The sequence below is a fragment of the Ylistrum balloti genome, unplaced genomic scaffold (assembly GCF_031769215.1).
Source record: "Ylistrum balloti isolate Yb309-2 unplaced genomic scaffold, AGI_CSIRO_Ybal_v1 Utg370240, whole genome shotgun sequence".
Taxonomy (NCBI): domain Eukaryota; kingdom Metazoa; phylum Mollusca; class Bivalvia; order Pectinida; family Pectinidae; genus Ylistrum; species Ylistrum balloti.
This window is the reverse complement of record NW_026782195.1, coordinates 1588839-1601253: the sequence shown is the minus strand read 5'-3', so window position 1 is coordinate 1601253 and position 12415 is coordinate 1588839. Positions and strand designations below refer to the sequence as shown.

At 32.4% G+C, this 12415-nt stretch overlaps 1 protein-coding gene across 1 annotated transcript in view; it reads right to left on the bottom strand.

The window, feature by feature from the left end:
• The window catches only part of LOC132552198 (nucleolar protein 4-like), a 131206-nt gene that overhangs the window by 74041 nt on the left and 44750 nt on the right, over positions 1–12415 (bottom strand). Inside the window, exon 2 of the mRNA XM_060216347.1 lies at positions 3980–4123. Coding sequence (XP_060072330.1) covers positions 3980–4123 — 144 coding nt within the window. The remainder of the gene's footprint in view (positions 1–3979; positions 4124–12415) is intronic.

Here is a 12415-nt window from a genome sequence, read left to right as displayed (position 1 = left end):
AAAAATTATCTTTTCTTTTAAAAAGTAAAAATAAATATTATTTCTTAAGTTGTAAATATATTATAATGTCGACAAATACATGAAAATTATTATTTCATTTCTGTGTTGGATCAATAACTGTAAAATGATTTTCAATAATTAGTGCGCACAGGAGATGGCAATCTGGTCAAACACATTGGGAAAGTGAAACAGGCAAATACCTGTAGCAGCTTTTTTAATCGGCCGTGGAATAGAAATGGTAAAACAGGAAATAATTGTTTTACTTATTTTTGTTTTAAAATATATTTAAAGTTTCATTTCCATTTTGATTTTTCTCCATACTTAAGTCATGGCTTTCATTCCTCTGCTTTTTTCTATTTTAATATATCTAAAATCATATATATTACATACAAGTTTCATTTCTATTTTTCTCCATACTAAGGTCACGAGTCTCATTCCTGCATTGTTTTTCTCCGTTTCATTCTTCAATGTTATGAATCATTATTAAGCCCCGCCCCCAGGGCTACTCCTTTCCAGTGTCGATAACATTAATGCTGAATATTGGTTATTTTTGTTCCGTGAATGATTTCATTTGATCCTAATCCAGAGGAGTTTAACAGAACTACACGACTTTTTTATGGTCAGTATTAAATTTCTAATAATCCTTACACCTATTCATGAAGAAACGAAATGGTTTCCACTCACTGACATTAGTGTTATTTTCATTCACCAAACGATCGATAGCATTCCATAAGCTTTCATGTGTCGATTCAAGGCAAATTTAACGAAGATGCACCAAAGTTGGAACTTACAAACCTCAGACATTGACACTAATTAAAGTTTACATATTTTCTTTCCAGACATTGCGATGCACTTGATGTAAAACTCGGCACATACTTGATCCATTCAAACAATTTAGGCCCCTATTGCAAAACCACGATAGGCCTATATTGTAATAATTCAGATTTGTGAATGAAGACCTAATTTCGACACATGAAGTACACCGCCGCACCTTCGTCTTGAAAATGACTTCGAAAATAATTGCGTTACCTGGAAAAGTCTCGTTAAGATTAATGGAAGAGTGATCTATGGCGAGGAGGTTATGTCAGGCCAAGCTCTGTTATTTCTGACATCAGGCCTAAAGCACTGAAGGAAAATTCTTGGGCAGTAAAAACACAATTCACTGAAAAACCGGAACCCATCATACCTCCTGGAATACTGGACAAAAGAACACTAGGTTTTGGGGGAATACGCAGAAATATAATATCTGTGGATAATATAGCGTTATTTTTGAATATTTAACGGATGTTTCAGAGGCAATTTATATTGTACCTAAACGAGCCATTCCGACATAAAAGTATAGATCTCCTTCAAAATCACATCCCCGCGTATCTTTGCTGATTTTGGTCTCGAACAACCTTTAAACCTCTGACGAGGCATGTTGTTTTACTTGCTTCGGCGGCGCACTGTATGACGGCACATCAGTATCATTTGCTCAAATCTATCCGGACGTCATTTTTTTTTTTAAATCGACACGACTCGTCTGCCTTTCGTCGCACAGTGATTAACTATGTAGTGAATCAATGCAAACTTCTATATAAAATATGAGAAAATGGAAAATGTGTACCATCATTTTTTTTTAATGTTGGTCTGTCATTACTCTTAAAGTGTCGAGTAGGCAACTCAGAAATAATATCTTATGATCACAGAGTGTAAAATACTACTGAAGTTAACGATCACCTTCAGATTACAACACATATAGTGTTTCCGAGCTCTGTATTGGTAAAAAACAACATGCACCTGTGGTCCTATACTAATAGATATTGTGTGACTGACAACTAGGCCGACAAACCGACAAAAGAACTCAAAGTTAGGACAAAAGATTAAAAAAAACGAAACAAAGGACAGGAGTAGTCTGGGTGTTCCGGAAAGGTGAGAGTTTTTTTTTTAAAACGACAACATTTGCGATGTAAATCCGGATCAATTCAAGTAAGCGACTTTAGATATTAGCTATTTAAATATTCACAGCATTGACAAATATATACCCCAAATAAAAGATCCGTACACCACTAGTTGTTTGTACTTTACAAATGCCTTAAATCAGACATGCGCATACAGGTATCCGTTTCTCATCAGCTAGTTGTTTTTATCAAAACAAATAATATCAGGAAATATGTCAATGTGTGCAGCTGGTTTTGTGCAAAATTAGACATGTTCATATATGTTTACGCCATTTGTAAATAGTCAATATTTAGGTCACAACGACTCCTGTATCGATATATACAGCGGATGAATAATGGTGGAATACGTCATACCTTTGTCAGTAAAATAGAAAGTTTTTATATAAGGGGAGTGTGTGACCCGTCCGAGAAGTTATCGGTCAGTAAGGAAACACGTTAGTATTTGAAGGAATGTTGCATCGTACCACTGAGAACGAGGTACCCAAGACAGAAAAGGATTAATAATTTATCAAATGTGTTCCTTAGTTCAAAATATCACAGGGCGGTTAGATGCCGAGCTGATCTCTTGGCAGTGGACGTGGTCAAAACGCCATCCATTATCAATCGATCACAGATTTTCATTTGTTCATCTGACCTCAGTGACGTCATATGTTCATGACCTTTACCCACGTGACCTTGATATGAATAATTCATACAAGTCGTGTACTAATAATGTCCCTGGAGTTGACCTGGACCTGACAATGACCTACCTGTATGCTGGAGCATTGTGTAACTCAGATCGTAACACGTATGGTTGGACCGGGCCAGACGTGTCAATGCTATGCGAATTTGACGGCACCCAGAACAAGCTATTCTTAAATCTTGAAAATTTTTCCACGTGAAGACAGTGTTGTTATATTTAATATGGCCCGGATATATCTTTGTAACCGTCTCCATGGATCAGTTGCCAAAAATACTAAGCTAAAGTTTACAGGATTGGTATGAGATTGCCTGGTCGTGAGGCATTCTTCATCATCACCAAGATTTACAACGATCTCTTACAGACACTATTTGTGGTGTTACGTTTGAAATCGTACAACGTCAGCAATTACCGGATATATTACATGGCAAGGAGAAGAAAAGCAATCGTGATGACATTGGCCATGACACCCGTACGTGTTAAAGTGGATATCAACGACATCTGTATGCTGTTAGTCTTGGCATGTGTCGGAAGAAATCGTCTTAAAACAGTACATACTGGAGAGAATATCTAAATAAAATGGGTATTCATTGGAGGGAATACCTTTGACCTTGATACTCATTGGAGGGAATACCTTTGACCTTGATACTCATTGGAGGGAATACCTTTGACCTTGATACTTATTGAAGGGAATACCGATGACCTTGATACTTATTGAAGGGAATACCGATGACCTTGATACTTATTGAAGGGAATACCGATGACCTTGATATTTATTGGAGGGAATACCAATGACCTTGATACTAATTGGAGAAAATGACCATGACCTTGATACTTAATGGAGGGAATGACCATGACCTTGATACTTATTGGAGGGAATACCTATGACCTTGATACTTATTGGAGGGAATGACCATGACCTTGATACTTATTGGAGGGAATACCAATGACCTTGATACTAATTGGAGAAAATGACCATGACCTTGATACTTAATGGAGGGAATGACCATGACCTTGATACTTATTGGAGGGAATACCTATGACCTTGATACTTATTGGAGGGAATGACCTTGACCTTGATACTTATTGGAGGGAATGACCATGACCTTGATACTTATTGGAGGGAATGACCATGACCTTGATACTTATTGGAGGGAATGACCATGACCTTGATACTTATTGGAGGGAATGACCATGACCTTGATACTTATTGGAGGGAATACCAATGACCTTGGTTGAATGTATCTGTTCTTTGAATTTGATACTAATACTATGATCTGTACCAGAATGTTGAAATATTGCACAATCTACATGCATCCAAGAGCATGCAGTACGAACAGACGTTCTATGTTTTTCTTACCGCTCTGTACGTGCGTTTTTGACCCGCGTGTTTGCCTCCTCGCCCGTCCATTTCCACGTGCACACCATAAATGATTTCAAAGAAGTCTTCGACGATGGCGACCCGTTTATATCCTCTGTCCATGTCATTGCTGTTTGAGTCAGTCTGAAACAGAAGAGAAAGAAACATTACGAAACCATTCACTATATATTTTCTTCCATTTACATATCTTTCACACCTGTATGTTCTTGAAGATTCGGAAGAACGGGTTAAGTCAGTCCCTTCGATCATTTCACCAGATGGATACCAAGGGCTTAGGTGCATGTGTCTCACATGGGCATATATCACACTAAACGTAATTTATTAAGACATTATATGTATATCCTTTCGTGTTATTAATGAACATTTACACGCACATGACAATGCCTCTACATAAACTAACTAGAAAGAATTGTGATTTACAGTACAATAAATGCCACACAAGTCTTGACCAATACACCGTCATGATTGTGGCTATCCTGACGTTAAAATGACAGATTACACAGTCGTCGGCGAAAAGTTTAAATCTGGTCTTCGAAAAGTTTAAATCTAGTTATCATCGGCGTAAATTACTCGCACGCGTATGAAATGTAAATGTAAAAGTTGCACTATCGTGATGATAATGGCATTTATGGTTAGTATAAATGACAGGATTTTGCATGCAAAATTACCAAACCTGTCATACCTTGTCATTTATAGTAATCAAAGATGCCATTTCATGTCATATATAGCTATTAAAAGGGCATACATGTGTCATGTCATTAATTGTGACCAAAGATGCCATATCCTGTCATTTATAGTGACCAAAGATGCCATATCTTGTCATATATAGGGACCAAAAACGACATACATGCGTCATGTTATAATTGTGACCACAGATGCCATATCAGAATACAAAAAAGTAAGGTTTTTGCTGACTATGATTTTCAGTCAGATTTCATTAGCACCAATAAATATTTTATTACGCCGTTTGCTATTACAGGTCGATTGTTCATGGTGCTCAGGTTTATAGGAAAGCATGTTATAGATATTTTTTCAACATAGGAATTAGTTTTACAAGCAAACTAAAACACAGTATATAGCCTGATACACACTTAATATAAAGGTCCTACACCTATCTCTTCTAATGTTGTTTTCCTATTTCATTGACTGCCCATAAATGACATGTTTCATGCCAGATTGATTTAGTATGATTAATTCAAATCCAGTGTTAATATACATTTTTTTTCTTTTTCTTGGGCCAAGCTGAAATTTGTTTCATGTGGTCTGAGTGATTGCGTCCTGATGTATAGGTTAAGTTTTATGTTGTAATGTTTTCCCAATACTACAGACATGATACCCAGTAATTCGTTATGGAGTCTGATCAGAGGGTGTTCCGAACGGAGGAAAAATACATATATACGACTCTTGTTATCCATTTGTATCTAATATTTTTTTAATCGTTTTCTCAGCTATCATTTATAATTCCTTCTATATAATATAATATAATGGATATATACACCTACACATTATTGATGTTCAGTTTTAATAATGCATTAACATTTTATTTTCTGTTTCGTAATTTACCATGAGTCAATTCGACTTACTCTGTTTTGTTTGATTCTGTGCGTCATCAGTTAATTTCTTCTTTAAGTTTTGTTTAATGACAATTCATAAATTATTTTACCATCAGTTTTGTACCATCACCATTCTAGATATCCTCTTTATGACAAAGCATAGATAAATTCCTTGAATTCAGTTTAAACTATTACATGATTTTTGTTCTTTCTTAATAATCTGACTAATTGATCTAATCATTTCTGTTGTGAAATAAAATATTCATTCATCTTTTATTTAATAATTGATAAATAATTATTCATCCATCTAACAATTTATCATCAACTATATTTATGACGTTTTATAGTTTATCATAGACAAATTCCTTATATTCCGTTTTTACAGGGTACCATGGATAAATCATTTATATTCTATTTTACAGTGTAAAATACATCAATTATACAATTCATTATTATTGAAATATTTGTATTTTGTTTTACATCATATCGTCATACAGTAAGTATGTACATCGTACTGTAAGTATATATATTGTACTGTAAGTATATATATTGTACTGTAGATATATATATATATATTGTACTGTAGGTATATACATATTGTACTGTAGATATATATATATATATTGTACTGTATATATACATATTGTACTGTAGGTATATATATATTGTACTGTAGGTATATATATTGTACTGTAGGTATATATATATTGTACTGTAGATATATATATATATATGTACTGTAGGTATATATACATTGTACTGTAGGTATATATATATTGTACTGTCGGTATAAATATATATACATTGTACTGTAGGTATTTATATATTGTACTGTAGGTATATATATATATTGTACTGTATATATATACATTGTACTGTAGGTATATATATATTGTACTGTATATATATACATTGTACTGTATATATACATTGTACTGTAGATATATATATATATGTACTGTAGGTATATATATATTGTACTGTAGGTATATATACATTGTACTGTCGGTATATATATATATATATATATATATATATATATATATATATATATTGTACTGTAGGTATATATATATTGTACTGTAGGTATATATATATTGTACTGTAGGTATATATATATATATATATACATTGTACTGTAGGTATATATATTGTACTATATATATACATTGTACTGTAGGTATATATATATTGTACTATATATATATTGTACTGTAGGTATATATACATTGTACTGTAGGTATATATACATTGTACTGTAGGTATATACATTGTACTGTAGGTATATATACATTGTACTGTAGGTATATATACATTGTACTGTAGGTATATATACATTGTACTGTAGGTATATATACATTGTACTGTCGGTATAAATATATACATTGTACTGTAGGTATATATATATATTGTACTGTAGGTATATATACATTGTACTGTAGATATATATATATTGTACTGTAGGTATATATACATTGTACTGTAGGTATATATATACTGTATATATTGTACTGTAGGTATATATATATTGTAATGTAGGTATATATATATTGTACTGTAGGTATATATATATTGTACTTTAGATATATATATATTGTACTGTAGGTATATATACATTGTACTGTCGGTATATATATATTGTACTGTAGGTATATATATATTGTACTGTAGGTATATATATATTGTACTGTAGATATATATACATTGTACTGTATATATATACATTGTACTGTAGGTATATATACATTGTACTGTAGGTATATATATATTTGTACTGTAGGTATATATATATATACATTGTACTGTATATATATATACATTGTACTGTAGGTATATATACATTGTACATTGTACTGTAGGTATATATATATATTGTACTGTAGGTATATATATATACATTGTACTGTAGGTATATATATATACATTGTACTGTAGGTATATATATATATATACATGTATATATATATACATTGTACTGTAGGTATTTATATATACATTGTACTGTAGGTATATATACATTGTACTGTCGGTATAAATATATACATTGTACTGTAGGTATATATATATACATTGTACTGTAGGTATATATATTGTACTGTAGGTATATATACATTGTATTATATATATATATACATTGTACTGTAGGTATATATATATACATTGTACTGTAGGTATATATATATTGTACTGTAGGTATATATATATATACATTGTACTGTAGGTATATATATATTGTATAGGTATATATATATTGTACTGTATATATATATACATTGTACTGTAGGTATATATATATATATATATATATATACATTGTACTGTAGGTATATATATATTGTACTGTAGGTATATATATATATTGTATATATTGTACTGTAGGTATATATACATTGTACTGTAGGTATATATATATATTGTACTGTAGGTATATATATATTGTACTGTATGTATATATACATTGTACTGTAGATATATATACATTGTACTGTAGGTATATATACATTGTACTGTAGGTATATATACATTGTACTGTAGGTATATATACTTTGTACTGTAGGTATATATATATATACATTGTACTGTAGGTATATATATATATAGGTATATATATATTGTACTGTAGGTATATATATATATTGTACTGTAGGTATATATATATACATTGTACTGTAGGTATATATATATATACATATATATTGTACTGTAGGTATATATATATACATGTACTGTATATATATACATTGTATATATATATATTGTACTGTAGGTATATATATATTGTACTGTAGGTATATATATATACATTGTACTGTAGGTATATATATATATACATTGTACTGTAGGTATATATATATTGTACTGTAGGTATATATATATACATTGTACTGTAGGTATATATATATACATTGTACTGTAGGTATATATATATATATATACATTGTACTGTAGGTATATATATATACATTGTACTGTAGGTATATATATATACATTGTACTGTATATATATATATACATTGTACTGTAGGTATATATATATACATTGTACTGTAGGTATATATATATACATTGTACTATATATATTGTATATATATATACATTGTACTGTAGGTATATATATATACATTGTACTGTAGGTATATATATATATACATTGTACTGTAGGTATATATATATATATACATTGTACTGTAGGTATATATATATACATTGTACTGTAGGTATATATATATATACATTGTACTGTAGGTATATATATATTGTACTGTAGGTATATATATATTGTACTGTAGGTATATATACATTGTACTGTAGGTATATACATTGTACTGTAGGTATATATACATTGTACTGTAGGTATATATACATTGTACTGTAGGTATATATATATTGTATTGTAGGTAAATTGTACTTTGGTACCGTCAGGTTGAAAGTCTGTGTGCTGTACCAGACATTTATGTCGAACTCCTGATTCTAAACAGGAGGGCGTGTTGTCACACCTGCATTAAGAGGCGTATTACATGGGCCCGTTTACCTGGGTCACACCTCCGATTAGGCTCGTCAGATATCACGACCGATTTACACCCCAACATGTGCCCATTTACCGCCTGTTAATGTTCCGACAAATGATGAGCCGAGACCTAATCCTCTTGTCTGTACGGTATTTTATTACATCTAGCGATCGGTAAGTCCATATCAGGTTTGGCTGATATCAAATAGCCAGCAGTCACATCAAAAGCCCGGTTATATCTCATAAAAGTCTGCAAATCAAATACGAGAAAATCAGAGACAGGCAAATATTTTATATAACAATGCCTGTTGACGTTGGGCTGGTGAAGTCGTGATTGGCCTGGTATTAATATCCCGCCATTGTTTTTACTGTTTCGCTATGAGTGTGTGTGTGCCTACCGTGTATATTATGAAGTAATATCCAGAATACAGTAAAGTTTTGTTTTTATGGACGCGAAGTAATGTGCTCTATCTATTATTCTGTGGAGAGATGTATAAATGTCAATCAACTGATCCCACAGTCTACCTGACTTGATTAGAGATTTTGTCCGACAGACGACAGCAGTTGGCAATAATTATTATTATGGTCATAACTTCAAACCTGCCTCGCTTCAGAAAAATACAACAGCGTTGATATGCGCGCAAAAGCACCCGCATACTATATATATCAAGTATATTCTAGCAACTCCACTTAGTTAAGGCAAGAAAATAACCATTGGAATTACACACAATTCAGAATAGATCGCTCCCTCGATATATAAAATAATTATCAAAATACAAAATGATTAAATTAATTTTTCTGACAAAATGTGTATAAAGTGATGTGATTTTGAAAGTAAATAATATATTATCTTAAAAGGCACGAAACAACATCAAATACAATAATTTCTTATTATTTTGTAGGGTTAATCAAAAATAGCTTCAAAAGGTTTCAGTTTTGTTTCAAATACACAAATGTAATATTTATTAATCTCAAAGAGTTGATTAATTTCACATGAAAAGTACGTTGATGAGTTTTTTTTTAATATGAAATATAAATATCAAAACAGGGGCTTAAACAATTCAATTTAGAATGAACATTCACACTATACTGTGAAGTTAGTTCACTCTTAACACCTTAATGTATTCTGTAACTTATCTACATAGCAACAACTGCTATTATGCAATGCATTTTCATAATATGGCAATATTGCCATCGACAATAATTTGCGCAATATCATATATAGACCATATCAAATGACTTCCGGTTAAATCAAAATGTTTCACGATGCAATACAGAATATCTTCTTGTTTCACGAGTTCATGAACAATACCGACATATTTCAGGAATATTATACAGAACATCGACATGTTTTATAAAAATGAACACGATTAAAAAATTAAGTTGATTGTGTAATACAAGTATGCAATACATACCCTGATGTTCATTCGTCAACCATATTTTCCCTTATATGGCAAATAGTGCTAATAAAACTCTCGTAAAATTTGATTTTAGTTGAAAAATTAAAAAATGCAGTTATAAATGAAAATATTACAATATTACAACATAAGACAATCAAACCGGGCTCTTTAAACCTTTGAAACCAAACATCTGATTTCACTGCTAATCTAATAAGTCTCTTTTAGAGATGTCCGGACTACCGAAGCTTTAAACAACAAGTCTTTTTACCAGAGAAAGTCGTTTACATTAAAAGGTGATTAATTCTATGTCAACGAGAAATTAGAACAAAGACCATGATGCTTTTCTTTCAAGAAAAAAAATCCAACTATTCCGCCGGAGGATGATTAGAGCTCTCTAAGGCAACGCGAACACTGTAGCAAACACAAAGCGTGAAACCACAGGTACAACATCCAGAGTACCCTGAACCGACGGCAGGTGAGGGAATGTCCACAGACGGAGTACAGTTCCAAAGGTTTAGGGTTTCAATTCATCAGCAGGGAAGAATGCGTTTCCTATAATCTGAAAGTTCTTACGGAAACGTGGCACAGAGATATTAGAAATATCTACGTGTGTAATTAATTACGGCAATTCTCAATTTCATCTTCAGCAGTTTATGGCGAATGTACAGCAGTTTAAACTTACTTGTACATTCCATTGATCAAAACCTCGTTTTTTAGCATTGAGCAGCACTGTATTATGTGAAAAAGGACGTGACCAAACACAACGACATTTGTTATTAAACCACACGAGACTAAATTTTGCCTTTATGATTTGTCATTCAACCACACGAGACTTAATCTTGCCTTTATGATTTGTCATTCAACCACACGAGACTTAATCTTGCCTCTATTATTTGTCATTCAAACACGCGAGACTAATTCTTGTCTCTATGATTTGTCATTCAACTACACGAGACTAAATCTTGCCTCTATGATTTGTCATTCAACTACGCGAGATTAATTCTTGCCTCTATGATTTGTCATTCAACCACGCGAGACTAATTCTTGCCTCTATGATTTGTCATTCAACCACGCGAGACTAATTCTTGCCTCTATGATTTGTCATTCAACTACGCGAGATTAATTCTTGCCACTATGATTTGTCATTCAACCACGCGAGACTAATTCTTGCCTCTATGATTTGTCATTCAACTACGCGAGATTTATTCTTGCCTCTATGATTTGTCGTTTGTTATTAACCTTGCTAAGAGACGATCTCGCAATCTATAAAATATGACTGATTTTTAAAGATTAAATCATAATCTAAAAACAGGACATACCATTTATCCTAGGTTACTAACAGGACATACCATTTATCCTAGGTTACTAACAGGACATACCATTTATCCTAGGTTACTAACAGGACATACCATTTATCCTAGGTGACTAACAGGACATACCATTTATCCTAGGTTACTAACAGGACATACCATTTATCCTAGGTGACTAACAGGACATACCATTTATTCTAGGTGACTAACAGGACATACCATTTATCATAGGTTACTAACAGGACATACCATTTATCCTAGGTTACTAACAGGACATACCATTTATCCTAGGTGACTAACAGGACATACCATTTATCCTAGGTTACTGACAGGACACACCATTTATCCTAGGTTACTAACAGGACATACCATTTATCCTAGGTGACTAACAGGACATACCATTTATCCTAGGTTACTAACAGGACATACCATTTATCCTAGGTGACTAACAGGACATACCATTTATCCTAGGTTACTGACAGGACATACCATTTATCCTAGGTGACTAACAGGACATACCATTTATCCTAGGTGACTGACAGGACATACCATTTATCCTAGGTTACTAACAGGACATACCATTTATCCTAGGTTACTAACAGGACATACCATTTATCCTAGGTGACTAACAGGACATACCATTT